The 16,577-nt window shown below is 44.1% G+C and overlaps 1 protein-coding gene across 2 annotated transcripts in view; it reads right to left on the bottom strand.

The window, feature by feature from the left end:
- LOC131674874 (caskin-1) overlaps nucleotides 1-11,183 on the bottom strand; it is a 30,777-nt gene extending 19,594 nt beyond the window's left edge. Inside the window, exon 1 of one of the 2 annotated variants that reach the window (XM_058953685.1) lies at nucleotides 11,135-11,183. In XM_058953685.1, the coding sequence (XP_058809668.1) occupies nucleotides 11,135-11,168 (34 nt within the window). In that variant the 5' untranslated portion in view covers nucleotides 11,169-11,183. The remainder of the gene's footprint in view (nucleotides 1-11,134) is intronic. The other variant, XM_058953687.1, reaches the window with a different exon arrangement.
- Nucleotides 11,184-16,577: the final 5,394 nt, after the last annotated feature.

Consider the following 16,577-nt stretch of genomic DNA (forward strand, 5'->3'; position numbering starts at 1 on the left):
CGGCGTTGCTTTATTTTTTCCATCTGTCTTGTCCCGGCTCGTTCTACTTTTCCGCAGCGCTGGATAAAAAAAAGAGGAAGAACCTTCGGTCTTTTTCAATTAATCTCCCTCGGGTTTCTGCTAATGGGGCGTCTCGTCATTTTTCGCTTGCCACGCACGCTTCCGCGGGATTCGATATCTCGAGCTGCGTCCTGCCTTCGCCGACGAGCAGCGCACGAGATAGCTCGATGAATTTTCACGTGGACGCCCTGTAACAGAACTCGACATTTCTGTATACAGGAAATGAAAGATGCGTACATCGCTCATCGCGTTCATCTTGTGAAATTCAATTGTCGAAGAAAAATAATCGAATCGGAGAGGGAGATAAAAGGCGTCGATCGAATGGCCGCTGCATTCATGGAAAGGTAGGCAAGCATTCAGAATAATAAGCTATGCGTGTGGACCACCCCAAACAAAAATTTATTCGGACACGTTCCGCGCGCGACGGAAGACCAAAAAAGGCGTTGGTATGGCTCATTACAAAGGCGTCGCACGCTTTCTCGTGGAAGGAAAACGGCGATCAACGCGATGTCCGTCTTTTCATTGATAAATCCAACGGGGATATACGTTTGTTCGTCAAGGACGTCCTTACACGGATTATTGAGCAATCGCGTTAACGCATAATGAGATGAGAGACCTCAGGCGTCGGTAGGCAGTGCGTGAGTCATCGACTTGTGGCTTTATGTTTCCACGCGTGTCCCTGGAATGCTGTGTGTCTATTCATTGCGCGGGCATTAATAAACAATGCAACACCAGTATATTGTTTATTAACCGTGCATTATCGTTACGCACTTTATTTACATTTCGTTGCTCTTTCAATAGAATTTCACCATTCGGCAATCCAAGCATTAATTAATTCACTTGTTTTACGTGGCTTTCGTTCTCATTTCAGCTTCCCCGCGTTCGAATTAGCATAACGTAACACTTCTTTTTTCCTTAGAGCCTTGCCGTATACATCTAATCTCGAAACTAAACGAGCTCGTGCGCGTGGGCGCGTCCGCGACGCATAAAATTATTTGGATTCCGCTTGTTATTTATTTTAAAAACCAATTCTAATTTCTTATCTCGTGGTTAACTGCCTCGGTATGGAAAGCATTTTTCTTCGGATATGCAACGGAGACATGATATGATGCGTATATATATATATTTGCAACCCACGCGATTTCATCGAGTGCGAGAAAATTGTAATGTGTGCAAATCTGCTCGAGTTTTGAAAAAAAATGACCACGTATTGGTTAAAGAATTCGACGTGAGAGGAGCTCAATAAATGACCAAGCCCAACAACATGCAAAAGGAGGAGGACCGTTGGAGTATTCCGTCTAGCCTGACAACAATAAAAATGCATTTCTATGCAGTGGGTGTATGTGAAGCAACCACGGCCACTCAAGTAACCAGGTAGCTTGAATATTGCGCCAAGCCGATATGAATGGACAATGGCTACTCGAGAAATAAGAAAACTTAGAAGCCGACTGATCCTGATAAATAGATTAAATAAAAAACTCAACTTGATATCTAGCTTTCATTGTTTCCAAGCTGATTTCTTATTAAATGCTTGGGAATGGATCCTCCAATCGAGTACGTAATAGCCTTAATGGCGCTAGCTTTTGCATGATAATTAGTACAGATACTACAAAACGAGAGTTTTCAAGTTAATGAGCGTCTTATCGCGAGTCACTCCACGGAAGCAGTACATTCATCAAAAAGCATGCCTGAAGCAGGTAACAACGACTAATTACTCGTGTGTCGCGTCTCGCGGCAACAGCAGCACTCATAGAAATCACGCGAGAGAAAAAAAAAGAGAAATAACAGAAAGACCTTTGCTCGAATGTTTGCATGTCTAATCTCATCACGCACTCGAGAGGGGTTGTGACACAATACACGTGTCGTCGAGAGGTAAAAAGAGAGAGAGAGAGAGAGAGAGAGAGAGAGAGAGAGAGAGAGAGAGAGAGAGAGAGAGAGAAAAGTGGACTCATCGAGACTCTGCCTTCTCTTTTTGTTTCTCGTCTGCGAGGGAGCGAAGGCGAGTGGAAAAAAAAACGAAAAAGCGGAAGTTGCCGTCGGAGATTGATCGATTGCGTTTTCGCCAAAGCGAGCGCTTCTTCTGCATTTGTGTACGTGCACTTGTGTGCCAGGATACTCAACTGGCTTGCGATTCGTCGAGCTGCACTCCTTCTCTGATGGATATCTCGTAGGTTTTGACAGGCGCGCGGTGCTGTTACGCTCGCGACCGAGAGTGCGGGTGAGTCTGCGCGAATTTCGTGCCAAAAGAGGCACGGGAGGGGGAGGTGCGCGGTGCCGGTTACGCGTTATTAATTTTCCGCTCGCTACTTGATCCGTGGGTAATTAATTCGAAATCTCTTCCTCCGAGAAGCTACTTACGCGTCTCTTCGTTTTATCGATTAAACCAAAGCAGACGAAGAAGCCGAACGCTAAGATGGGCAATAGAGGTGACCGAGAAACATAACAATGAATATAAAGGAAAAATGCGCCATTAAAAGAAAGAGACAATCACGCGTAGGTGTTTCTACGAGCAAAGCTGCGCCCAGGCAAAGGCGAAGTCTTATACCCCGGAAACGAGTATTTCGATTTTGGAAACTATCCCCGAGCTCGATCGCCCTGTATAAACGAAGGACGGATTAAGTGTTCCGTGTTTTTATCGCGCACTATCAGCCCTCGACGTGGAAAGGAGTAAAAAAGAGAAAAAAAAAAAAAAAACACAAACAATCGGAAGCGCGCATTATGCAAATGGTTCGAGGGCTCACGCGATTTTCGCGCGCGGAACGAAAGACTTGTTTGGCTTTCTCTAATTAATTCGACCGAGATGAGGGTGACAGATTATTTCATACAGGCGGTTGTGTGTGCGACTCGCCGCTTAAACCTCATTTACAATTTCGATCAAGACGCCGAGGCTTGCGATTTCTTTTGTGGCGAATTTGACTCCTGTATACCGCGGTGCGCGAACATCTGCGCGCCTAATTAAAAAGAAAAAAAATCTGTCGCGCTTTGCGGGCTGCTGAATGTACGCGTCAAAACCGTTCAAAGGTTTTCGAGTGGTGTCGACAGATGGTACGATCGACGAAAATTTTATTGCGTTAAGATACCAAGTTGTTATTATACTTTGTTTCTATAGAGTTTTTCTTTTTCTGCTTTAACAAAACGACAACTATAACGAATAGTAAAGCCGTTTTAGGGTAGCGTAGCACGCGTGTTTTTGTGTAAAAATCGAACGTGAAGTGACTTCCACACTCTAATGTCGGCACGGTGAAAGCCACGATCAGCTATGGCAACAATCGACATCCGCAAAAGGAACGCGCGTACGAAAATCAATTAAGCGATTTGAAAGGCAAACCGCAATAAAACGCGTTGGCGCTGGCGCTGCTTTGTCAGTCATACGCACGCGTGGTGTCGTCGCGTGCGCACGGTACATTAATAATCCCATCACACTTGAACAGCTCGCGAATGAGGTGTGTAGAGCCATGCGGCACTTTGCGCGGGTGTGCGTTCCGCTCGCGGCGATTATGCGACAATCATCCATAAATTAAATTTGCTCGCGCGCGCGCGTCGCACGCGCTTTAGCATATTCATCGTATGGACCGCAAAGGACAGTGTACGGGGCAGCACCCCCGCGACCGACGCGAGGGGGGACAGCGAGAGAGAGCGGTCCAAGACGCAGAAAGCGCGTCGGTGCACGAGGCAGAGCGAGCCGCGAATCCGAATATTAAAAGGGACGAGACGACGAGGATAATGCCGCTGACGCGGACAAAGAGCGGAGAGCGTGCCTGCTGGAGAGGGGTGCAAGGGTTTTTCCGAATGAAAACCGATCGATACCCTTCCATTCCAGCGCACCGCAGAGCGTATTTTACGCGCCGCGCCGGCTGTTACGACGTTTTGTTTACCTCTCTCAGACTTGCCACAATCAACAATTCAACGATTCGTTTGTTGCTTCAGCCTGTCATTTTTTTTTGTCTTTGTTGACGCTGTTCTTGATCAATGTAGGCAAAGAAGAAAACAACAGCTTTTTGAATCTTTCGGTAACAGGTTTGTTTTCGGAATGTTAAAAAGGTATTTTTTTTTTTTGCCTACGCCGATCAGGTACAACGTCAACGAATTCGACAAATCTCATTATATTATCTATGATTTATTGTTGGTAATGAAATAAGAAAATTAAAATACTTCAAAATTCTAATAGGTAGTTCAATTGGTAAGCGCCGGATACTTTCCAGTTGTGAATTAACAGAGCTCGAGAGAAGTGCCTCGTTTTTCGAAATATTTATTCAATTTTCAGATTTTTTTTCATGTCATTTACCACATTTAATAAATTTTCACGATCATCCCATCATTTACATGTTTTGTGGCAACTCTGCCGCTTCGAATATTCAACTTCTTCTCTTTCTCGTACGCCGCACCAAAGAGCTCTTTTGGCAGTTGATGATCAGTGCGGTATTCGCTGTTTGTAGCTTTGCAAAAGCAAATGCGTACGGCACTCGGTCGGTTTTAATGAGATGCAAGTACACGCACGCGTGTGCGATTAAACATGTAATTCCTGGCAACAAATTGTCTACAGCGGTTGGATTACATGGCACTGAGTGCGAAATTGCTCGTCGGGGAAAAAAAAGAAAAGAAAAGAAAAGAAACGTTCGCGCGGTTATACAAAAGTTAATGAGTCGCGTTGCCCGAGTAAAGTGTACTTTGAGCAAGTAACGAAACGCAAGGAATAAAAACTAACAAACAAACAAACAGAAGAATGAGCTCTTACACGCCAACCCTGTCGCTTTTAGCGTAAAAATAAGCGAAACGGAGGCGCGTGTGGTGCGTGCGCACAAAAGGGAGAAAAGCCAAAACAAGCGTGCAACGCTGCATCCCTTGTGCGCACGACGCTGGCGGAGGAAAGAAAAAAAAATCGAGAACAATGGACGCGCGTCAGACGGATCAGCGGCACTGCCGTTGCGCTGGGTACTTGACAATATTGCGCGCTCGTGGCAAAAGAGATTTTCGCTTTTTGGCCGAGACGACGAAAAACAAACGGATGAGATTCAGCGCGTGAGCGTGCAGGAGGAAGAGCGAGCAAAGAGTCTCTGCGTGGCGAGAGGAAGTACGAGAGGAGTATAAAGCACGTACGACACATGGAAATGCATAGAAGGTCCTCTTTGAGGGACAGGGGCTAACGAGTGTCGCGACGACGACGACGCGACGGTAAAGTACATCTCTCTCTCTCTCGCTCTCTCTCTCTCTCTCTCTCTCTCTCTCTCTCTCTCTCTCTCTCTCTCTCTCTCTCTCTCTCTCTCTCTCTCTCTCTTTTTATCTTTAAGGGGAGGATGTGCGTGTATGTGGGTGCGTCGTTGTTAGAACGTGCAGCCGATTCTACTGATAACGTCACCTTTCTCTCTCGACACGACCATTGTTTGCGACCGTTCTCTGTCTCTCTCATCGGCCATATATTGACACGTGTAACATTGACATTGACGTAGATGTAAAAACTAGAAATTTCCACAGTCTTTATCCTCGACTGCTTGCTCCAACTACGTTGCCTCGAATTATTAGCTCCATCGCTACAATACAACTGATTATACAGACGGGGGGGAGGCTCAATTGCGAAGAGTCGATAATAAAAAAGATGTCGTGTTTTCGAAATGGGGATCGAATAAAACGAGATAAATATAGCGGCCAATTAAGCGTTCCTTTATTCCACTTTGGAACGCCATGAAACACATTACTTAATGGATACAGCTGCAATTAGGCAAGGCAGACATAGACTTTTTAGCATTTTATCATAGCTTCATTTTGACGCGTGCACGCAATTATCATGCAATATACTCCCACACGCGTGGAACACTTTTTCCAGCGTTTTATTTTTAAATGCCCGCTAATTAACATTTGAATTTCAAATGTAATTATCGTGTAAATAGATAATTTTGCTCTTATAGCTTACATTTTTTTAAATATTTAGTGATTTTTTAATAATAAAGAATTATAATGGACGTATACAGCACTGAATCATTTTCTAGTACGCCAATTGGTCGCCAATATTTAGAACGTATTATATTTGGCAGAGAAGCACAAGAAACAATTATCAAGAGCCTACATTTGTTTCTAGTCTAGTTCACAATAAAAATTGACTAATAAACAATAATAACGAAAATAGTATCGTTGATGGTCGGCGATATAACGTATCTAAATTATCGAATTGCAATTTTCTAATAACTATATGGTATCGGATGTGGAAACTCAATATTGTTTTAGAAAAAATATATGACTTGAAATAGCCTGATTAATGAAATGCTTAGTTTTTTTTTAATTTCACAGATATTTCAAAAAACAAATATTCAATAGATCTAAAACTTTGCGCAAGCACTTATTTACTGATTGCATACTACAGACATTTTCAGAAAAATGACAAGAAAGTCGATGTGAGTATCTATTACCTTACGCGTAGTATTTAATTTATGTTTACAGTTGTTAACTTAATGTTACAATTACTAAACACGGTTAATCGTGAGAACAATGTGTAAGTTTTAAGTCGCAATTACTAAGCTAATTTCTGTATGTACGGAACATTAATTCAATTTTAGCTGCATTCGCAAACAGCTAAATTTACCTGTGGTCCATAGTTAATGTGGCGCGCTAACAAGGACAAATTAAGCGGTCTAACGCTTCCCGGAGCGATCCGGCGCTATCATCCGTAGTCGTTAGTCGTATGACACCTGAAATTTCGGGAAAGAAAGATTTCAATAAGCTATTTACTTGGTCTGAATTACTGACTAATTTCATCGTAATCTACTATTTCTTGCCTAAGTTTTAAGCTTTGCGAACGCAAGGCTAAATACGGAATAACGTTAGTTTTATATGGCGCCGAAAGGTAACTTTACGTTGAATTGAGAATCTAGCAAAGGTCAATTGCTAATCCTATTGAAGGAAGATGAAAACATGGACGGAGATTTGAAGATTATAACTTTTAACTGAAAAGAAGAACCTACAGGTAAAAGAGGATTAGACCAACCAGCATTTAGAAAGATTTCCGCCTGTTTACCTCTCAGTGTTGATTTTATAATCAATACAGATCTGGCTGTTCACAAGTAAAAGAGAATTAAACCTATTGGTAGATTGCAAGCTATTTACCCTTTCTCGTATACACATCTTAGGTGCATATAAGGTTGATCGGCAGTAGAGCCTTTCATTTGGCATTCAATAGGTGTATTAGCATTATTACCATGAATCCAATATTACTATCAATTCTACGCCAAGCATCAAAGAAAAACTAGCAATTCAGTTTATTAGATGTAAATGCAATTAGCCGAAATGGAGGTGATGAGATGTCTTGGACTACTTCTACTTATATGCAGAGTACACAAGACTAGACTGTCGACATCCAAGGTGACATCAAGCACCAGAACGGCTCTCGTAATTTTTTCAATTACATGTCCAAATTCTTCACTAAGAAGGTTTTGATGGAAAAAATTCCAGAAGGCTTCAATTTGAAGATGAATTCCGGATGGAAATTCGAAGCTGCACCCGCAATATTGTCATCAGTCCGTTGATGAAACAGGAGCTTCATTTATTTTCCATAAAAACAATTCTTACAAAAACAATCAGTTCGTTTCAGAGCCGAAAATACGATTGAACGTAAAAGAACTTTTTCACAATGCCCTAATTTATATTTCAACCAAAATTTTTTAATTGTCAAATCAATCTGGATGCATATTTGACATGCACTGAAAAGAATTTCTGTTATTACAAGATTTATTAAAAGATACTAACCTCTTTTTACAACAATACAGGACAGCACCCACTGTTTTCTTAGATTATTACGCTGAAAATTTTGATCTGTCTGTCGTCAACAGCCTAGTATCGGTTTAAGAATAATAATCACCGTGCCGCATTTTTTTTGTTTGGTGGTCATAAAATGTCCTGTTTTTGTTTTGTGGTCATAAAGATCATGCGCTCGCTTCGCTCGCTACCTCGGCCATTTACTATTCCGCGCTACAAACATCTTCCCCATACCGTACTTGCGCTTGGCCCGCCCAAGGCACATAAATAACTAATATAGCTGAACAACCATCCCCTCCACGACCACCGCAACTGTAAAGAAGTCTATACAGCCGAGGAGGTAGTGGAGAGGATTTCTGTATAAACCAGCAGATCCTCGCGCGTAGGTAGGTATACCACCTATTTCCTGATTGAGCGCTCTTTTCAGGCGTTAACTGCAATACGTTCCCCTAGGCTATAATAGTTATATTCGTCTCATTACAGGCCCAGTCCGAGCGTCTAACGCAAGAGTTGTCGGCATAGTGTTACCGATGATTCCAGTCGGCAACACAACCCCCGCACGAAAAACTTGCCACCTTGCCAACGATTCTTATAATTTTACTTCTCACGCTATGGTGCTAACTGCCACAAAGTTCCAAAGTTTTTCAGTTTTTTGCAACAAATCCGAAAGCCACTGGACAAGCTTTATAACCGAGGCAATTTTATTTGACGAAAATTTCCGTTTACAAATAACGTGATTCATATTTTTTTTATTTCATCGTAGCTGCTTCAGCGAGACTTTAAATTATTAGCTGAATTTTTTTTCCGGCATTTACAGCTGGGCGAAACTGCCCGTGTCTCAAGTAGTAGGGAAAAATTCGCGTTTTCCTGCTTTCGATTGCCACCATAACTTTGTTAATCGGTCTAGATGAACTGCTGACGAATCAAATCAGTCAGCAAACGACGAATCAATCAGCAAAACTCTAAGCTTCGACGCTATGCGAGTCCCATTTTCACGCAGTATTTGTTTCGTAAGGATATACTCCACGAAGGCAAGATGACTATCATTTAGAAATCTATAGTAACGGTTAAAAGCAGGCAGACAGCAACGGGGAAATGTCATATTCTGCCGAATTATCTTAATAACTGTGTATCGCTTCCATATATTTGTGACATCCGCGATAAGTGCACAAAATGAGATTGCAAGCGTGTGTTGAGAGGAATGGCGATTTCCGAGGCGTGTAGTGGCGCTGAAATATGTCGTTATAAACAAGTCTTCCCACGCAATCTATCAAGATGTCGTGTATTCAAATCGCGCTGGGGGAAAGGCAAAACAAAGATCACGCGGCACGGCGATAGGCTCCGTTAAAGAAAGCCAAAGCTCGAGGAAATTTCGCGCGGTGCCCACCTTTGCTTCCCACATTTCCCTCCGGTGCCGAGCAGCCGCCCCTCCGTACACTTATCTGTCGCGGTGCACTTTCGCTCCCGAGTTTTTTCCGTGGCGAGGAGCAGACAGCGCGCAGATTTGTCATACAGGCGTACATAATCTCCGCCAAGCCTCGCGCGCGGGCCTTCATATTTATTCATGGGGCGAGAGCGTTATATCGATTTTATTGCACCCCACAGAGACATTAAAACCGACGCCGCTGCCGCGACACGGAGATGCGTTTCTCTCTCTCTCTCTTTCTCTCTCTCTCTCTCTCTCAGCCGTGTGCGTGGATCTTTTTTACTGCTCCCGCATCAGAGGAGTCTGCGCGCAAAAATCGGGCTTTTTTTTCTCGCTCGTCCAAGTACATATTTTTTGGAAGATTGTCGTATATGTGTGCACGCGAGTAGAGTGGGAAGGGGGTTATCTCTTTTGGCGAGCGCTACTCTTTCGTAATTATCGCGCGAGCGTTGAATAAAGTTCAGCTTTGTGTGCTTGCTGGAAGCTTTCCGTACTTTACGAGAGAAATGATTATCAGAAACTCTCTTTGGTTTTTTTTTCATAAACCGAGCTCTCGAAAAAAACGACAAGTAAATTGTTGTTTCATAAAGAATTTTTTTTTCTTTACACCGCGGAGTTTTGCTCGGTCATATTTTGGCCAAGTGCATAATGCACTGTTTGCAAAATAAGCATGAGATTTATGGCGAGCCGCGATATAGCTTGACTGCCCTCGCAGCAGCAGAGTATCGCAGGAATGTTGCCAAATCGCTCTCTGCGATGATATTTCTCGTGCAAAGTCCAATTTACGAGATTTCACGCAAAGAGTTTTTCTTTTCTTCTCCGCGTACGGGCATTATTTTCAGGTTATATCTACGTCGTTTAGTCCATGGGAATAATGATCTCGACGTGAATAAAGGAGGAAGAAACTTGGAGGGATAATTAGAGCACGTCTCGACGATCGAAAACACGGGCAGCGGGGAACAGCGAGGCTAGACTTGCGCCACTGCGTGTGCTCATCCTTTCGAGGTATTACTTTTCCGGCGGGCGAGTCTGGAGCGTCAGTTTCTCTATTCTTAATCGAACCGAGTTTTGACACCTCATCGCGCAGCCGTCCGATTATACGAAGCAGTCGTTTGATTACGCCTCGTTTCGCTCTCTTCCTTTAAAAGTGTGAGGTAATTTCCCGCGGCGCAGTGCACACAAAAGAGCGTATACAAAGCGCGCGGCTATTATATTCGTAGCCGCAAAACGACTATGGAGCGCCACAATTAACGTAGTCTCGCGGGGAAAAAAGTAATAGGAGCAACAAAAGCGATCTCGTCTCGGTCGGCTTTTTCTATATACTTTGGGTTAGCTAACAGCGCCGCCGCGCCGCGTACAGCGATGCGCCATTGTTAACGTTTTACGCCAAGTCTCGACGTTAAGGTTACTTTCGTGGCTTGCGTTATTCATCGAGGACGTTATTGCGCTCCCGAGCGCTCGACGTTAGACGTGCCTCGCTCAGCGTCCCGCGGAGGAAGGTCGTCGAGTGAAGCAGTAGCGCGCATCCGGCCGCGAGGGATATCGCCACGTCTAAATGTTGATCGAGGCGGAGTGCAGCGAGTTCGCCGCGACGCCCGCCCAAAAGGGACGCGGCGCACGTGCAGCGCGCGGAACAAAGGCCAGGCCTGCGCGCTGACTCTCCGAGTCGCGTGCACCCGGCGCGCGCTCCTTTAATAACGGACAGCCAGTGAGAATGCACTCCGCCATTGCACTTTCATTCTCGATGTGGGTTACAGACTCGCGCGCCACCGCGTCTGCGATTCCTCATACTTCGACGCTTCCTTTTACTAAGCACCTTGTAAAGAGAGTACCCTTTTTTTCTCTGCTCTTGTGCGCCACCATTGTCGAGTTTAATAAGCTTGAAAGGGTGCACCAGCGGCATACCTACTGTGTAATCTGCGACGAGCCCTCGAAACATGCCCACTTCCTTTTCGTTACCTGCGCACGCGATGGTCAACACTTGTACTCACCTGAAACAGAAAAGAACGAACGAGGTATTAGACGCGTTGTTGCCAAGTGAAACGCACGACAGCGTAGCAGCTCTCGTTTTCAATCCGCGCAGGCGAATGCATCAACGTTATCGTTCACGCGAAGCTCGAAAGATAAGCGACACCGAGTGGTTTTCGGGACTTGATGGCGCGACGAGAGGAGCGGCGTGAGAGATGCGTCGTCTGCCAGTTTTACGACCAAGCGAAGGTGAGAGAGACGCCCAAGCAGGCCAGACCTCGCGACGCCTCGTGCACTTGCTTACGCGCAGAGACGCGTTTCAATTCGTCTGACTTTTCCACTTACCGAGTTACACTGTTATCTTGCAATTAAACGCAAATTATTATCTTGCAATTAATTACGATGACGCAGCAGCAGAAAAGTAATTAAACCCGGACTCGCGACTTTCTTTTCCCTAATGTCCAAATAGGTGGAGACTGACACGAACCAGCGACAGCACGTACAGTTTTGTGTCCTGGAGACGAAGAAGTTGCGCGAGCTTCGGAAGAGAAATAGTCGAGTCGCACGCGAGAAGGATGTGAAAAGCGCGACGGAGAATTATTAACCCATTAATACTTTTTTATGCTAATGATTTCGAGCTCACAATGTCAATAGAAAAAAATGGTCATTTTATCCAAGACACCGTGAGGGGTTTTCGAGTGCGCTCTTTCTGATATTATAAATTGTACGTGTGAATGCCAGTCATCTTATTGTTTTTCCGTTGAAACAAAAGAATACCTTTCACTCGTCACGGTATATCATCGACAGTCTGAATTTTTAAAGGCGTCTGCGAAAATTTGTTTTTGCCTGCATCTCTGTAAGATGACAGATTTTTTTATTAGTGTTCACGATTGTTGTACTCGAAAAGTATCGACTTTAGACAAAAAATACACACTGCAAAGAATGTTTAGAATGTACTTGTTTAAATGCAACAACAAGGAGAAAGACGATGAAAAGAAATATAAAAAGTCGGCCTTTTTCTATTTAAACGCACAAATAATGGGGTTATTTTTATGTAAAACTAATAACAGACTCTGAAAATAATCTTTTTCCATTAAAATGGTGCGTTAGAAATCGTATACAGAAAAAAGGAATTTTACACGTTAATAACCAGCTCAGCCTTTTACCCGCGGCAATTAAATTATGTTCTTAAGCATGATTGATGCACAATTTTCTTTTTCTTTTCCACCATCAAGCTTTCGAGGTAAGTTAATTGGTCATTAAATGGAGGATATTCGGAGAGAGAGAGAGAGAGAGAGAGAGAGAGAGAGAGAGAGAGAGAGAGAGAGAAGCTCTATTACGATCGGACTGTTGCTGTTATGATTTGTGGAAGGTTTTTCCTTTCTTTCGAGGAAATCGAAGCTTCGGCATAAAAAGGCGCGAGGCATTTATTTTGTTTTCATCTCGGGTGCTACGTTGCTGCCTCGTAAACGCTGATTTGTTACGCGGCTGTCATGGGCTTCTTATACGCTATTTGACAGCGGCGCTGGAATGAAAACGCCCGAATACGCGAGACAGAGTAAAAGTTTTATGAAAAAGAAAGAAGGCAGTTTTTGGCTTTATGGATGGGTGTGTTACATACATTGTACACGGCTATAACGTTGACCTATTTTTACACTTGACAATAACGATCGTGATTTACTATCGGAGATGTATTCTCTCGAGTGAAATCTTTGACGAGCGCATCGTCATGAGTTTTTTACCATATTTTCGATAGCGCGGCGTTTGCGCATAAACAAACGCTATCGAAGAGACCGATCATTTCAATTGCCAAATGAAAATAGACTGCTACGATTCAACTGATCATCAATTTGCAATCAGGTACAAATGTGTTGCAAGTCAAAACAGAGTAGGTGATGTGAAGTAATTCCTTTTTGCAATAACGATGAATATCACGAGATTGTATTTTATTTTCAGCAGATAACAGCTTTGATTCATCAATGTGCGGAATAAAGATGCACAGGTTAATGGATCACATATGGTTCAACTCAATTAGCTTTAAATGGCTACTATTTGTTAATAGATTACACGAGAGATTACACTCACTAACTCATTCTAACCGCCTACGCTCTCTCGTTCACTTCAAGAAACAAAGGTCGCTTCCGACGTTTCCCAAACGATCTCCGATTTTCCATGAAGTAGTGACACCCTAGACCCATCTACTCACACACCACAGCAAGAAAGGCAGCTTAAAGCGAATTTCGAATTTTCGTTCCATCGTTGGAAGAAGCCTTCGGAATGACTTTCGAGCAAAAATAATTCTGGCCTAGAAGTGAATAAATGAGACGAACTATAACACGAGTAAATTTCATCATTTAATTTTTTCTTTTCAAAATTATTTCCGAATGATTGACTTTGATATTTATTACGAACATGAATAATTTGAATTTAATTTTCTTTGCGAAGAAATCGAAAAGCATTTATTTGAACAAAGAATATTAGCGTTGTATTCTTTGCTAACAAATCTCATTTTGTTAATTTGAAATGAAAAAATTGGAAAAGGAAAGTGACAGTTCACATCATGCCATTCGCGTGGAAAAATTGCACAGACAAATTGGGATTCTGATTAAAGTTTCATCGAATTCACTTCCCGAATATTCTACGTCAATTTTCGCTCGTTTCTCAGACTGCTTTGAAAGCGCTACTACACGATGACCTGTCAAATGACTTGTCAGCACGTTTTAATACATTCAGTAATGATTTATATGCTTCAATTTAGCAGTTCGTCAGCGATTTCTCATTTCTCACTCGAGTAAGAAATTTTGTCTTACGTATTTTCAGATCCAATCAGCATATTTCACCCGGTCAATTCAGCTCACGTACCAAAACATTCGAGAGAGGCTTTCCTTGATACAATCTATTGTCTTCATAGGTCTATTAACGTATCCGAGATAATTTTAGATAATGAATTTTATTCGACGAGAACTAGAATTATAAAACTGAATGCGTCATTCGAAAAAAACGAACGCACAAAAAGGAGGTGTACATCTAGCGGCTTTTATCTCGAAGCGGCCTAATCCGTTGCGATGATTTCTTACGCAGGCACGCGGGAAACGTGGGTTTCGAAATCGTCAGCAATAGTGTGTGTTTTTAAAGAGACTAGGAGATGTGTTCGGTTCGGCTGTTTTTTCAGAGGGTTCGACGAACTACGATTCTTCGTTGGATCTTATAAACGCGTCTTTGCATTTGCTTAAAATGGTGACGTGTCACATTGTACTTTATTAAAAGTACAGTCTCGGTGTCGAATGCGCATATCAATAATGAAATGGAAAGTATGATCGTGAAAACTTACGGTCGTCCCGGAGACACTTGCCGTACGCAAAAAAGAAAAATGACTTTTTTATTCCACGGGGAATATCTGCCAAAGAGGGTGTCGTTATACACGGCCAAATGTATACTTAAGCCCGACGTGGTAAAATCAGCGGCAATTACGAAGAACAAGTTTATCCAGCTTTAATACCCATCGCAAAATGCTATATATGTGGCCCTAGTACGGGCGTTCGAGCGATTGGCTCACATTGAATTCTAAAAAACCCCGCCACAATGATGTATTACTCGGCCATCACAATTATCTTTAAAATATTCCATTAGCCGCGTGAGAAAAGCATTTTTCCCTCTCTGCCCATTATACGAGATATCGGTGATGCACGATAAATCGCCCTCATATACAGTCGTACGAGTGCAGGCGCACGAACGCGCGATATAAATACGTCGATCTGTCTCGAGTCATCCCAAGTCCGAGTCTCCAAGTTATTACATTCAATTTCGAAGAGAGAGAGAGAGAGAGAGAAAAAATGAGGAAGCAGACTGTCCCGCACGAGCGCGCGGAATGCCGCTGGCGTGCGCGTCGGTACAGCGATAAGATGCGTGAAATTCGAGGCGGTGTTCGCTTTCGAGAGGAATATTATTCAAACGCTATGGGAGCCTGCGCTCGCGGAGGATCCGCAATGGAAATTTGTCACGATTACCGCTTGCGCGAAAGTCGAAGTGGCCGAAGATTAGATTAGTCCGCGGGATTAGGTAATTACGCGCGGCAGCAGCGCCGTCACTGATTTATTGTACGCCCCCCTCCCGCCCTTTGCTCGTGCACTGTTATACAAGCGCGGCACACGTGTTCGTGACCCCGCCCCGCTAAATCACGGCCGCGATTATTTTTACGCCTGGCTAATGCTTCGCAGTCTCAATTCTCTCTCTCTCTCTCTCTCTCTCTCTCTCTCTCTCCTCTCTCTCTCTCCTCTCTCTCTCTCTCTCTCTCTCTCTCTCTCTCTCTCTCTCTCTCTCTCTCTCTCTCTCTCTCTCTCTCTCTCTCTCTCTCTCTCTCTCTCTCTCTCTCTCTCTCTCTCTCTCTCTCTCGCTCGGTCTCGCGCGTGTATATTTATCGACTTTAAAAATATCGATTCGCCTCTCGTGACGAACCGAGTCCAGGTGTGAGGAGGCTTTCGATGAAAGAAAAGGCCCTTTTCAAAAGCCCCGGCTGCACTGTATTTATATGCGCGCGCGCGAGAGCGAAGCGATAAATTATTCCGAGTAACAGTGCAACGCTAATGAAAGCGTATTTGCACAATTCGCGCGCGACTGCTGCTGCTGCTGCGGCTTTTTCCGCGACGACGCGTATTTCCGAAGCCAAAAGGCTCGCGCCGTAGGGCATTGTCGGCGAGAGACGTTTCCGCGCTAAAGCGCCGCGCGATCGAGTGGCTCGTCGAATCGAGTGGAATTGCTCTCCGCGCGGAAAGTCGCCGAGCGACCGTAAACGCCAGGGCACGACTCGAAAGTATCCCGGCGAGCCGGGACGAGTTTTCACTCTCGGGCGAAAAGACACCGCACTAACCTTCGTGAACGACGACTCATTAATTCAATCGAGAGGCAGACCCAGCGTGCACGCGACGAGACGGCGGCGCACACGCGCGCGCAGTGGAAAAGAGTACAGGAAAACTGGCACACACAGCACAAGGTCCGTCCGCGTTGCAGTCTAAGCCCCAGTAAACTCGTGACTGATCTTTGGGTGAAATCAGCGAGCGCGAAACCTCCCCGAAGGCGCTCGACCCCCTTTTTCGTGAGTCAGAGCCCCGTGGCACCCCTCAGCTGTAAATGTCATGTGCATCCTGTAACGACCGGACAGCACCCTTCTCTCCTAGTGCTGCGCGCGCGATGACGTCACGCGGCCACTTTTTGTTTACACGAAAAGACAATGAAGAGTCGACTGCGCGAGTTGCGCGAGTTGCGCGATCGCTTATCTTTGTCCCTGTTTCTTCCACAGCTGCCGGAAACTCGAAAATATCTACTGCTGATGCTGCTACTGCTGCTACTGCTGCTGCTGCTTCGATGATGATAAAGATTCTCG

Source organism: Phymastichus coffea, unplaced genomic scaffold, assembly GCF_024137745.1.
Source record: "Phymastichus coffea isolate CEN01 unplaced genomic scaffold, Cenicafe_Pcof_1.1 PCOF00327, whole genome shotgun sequence".
Lineage (NCBI taxonomy): Eukaryota > Metazoa > Arthropoda > Insecta > Hymenoptera > Eulophidae > Phymastichus > Phymastichus coffea.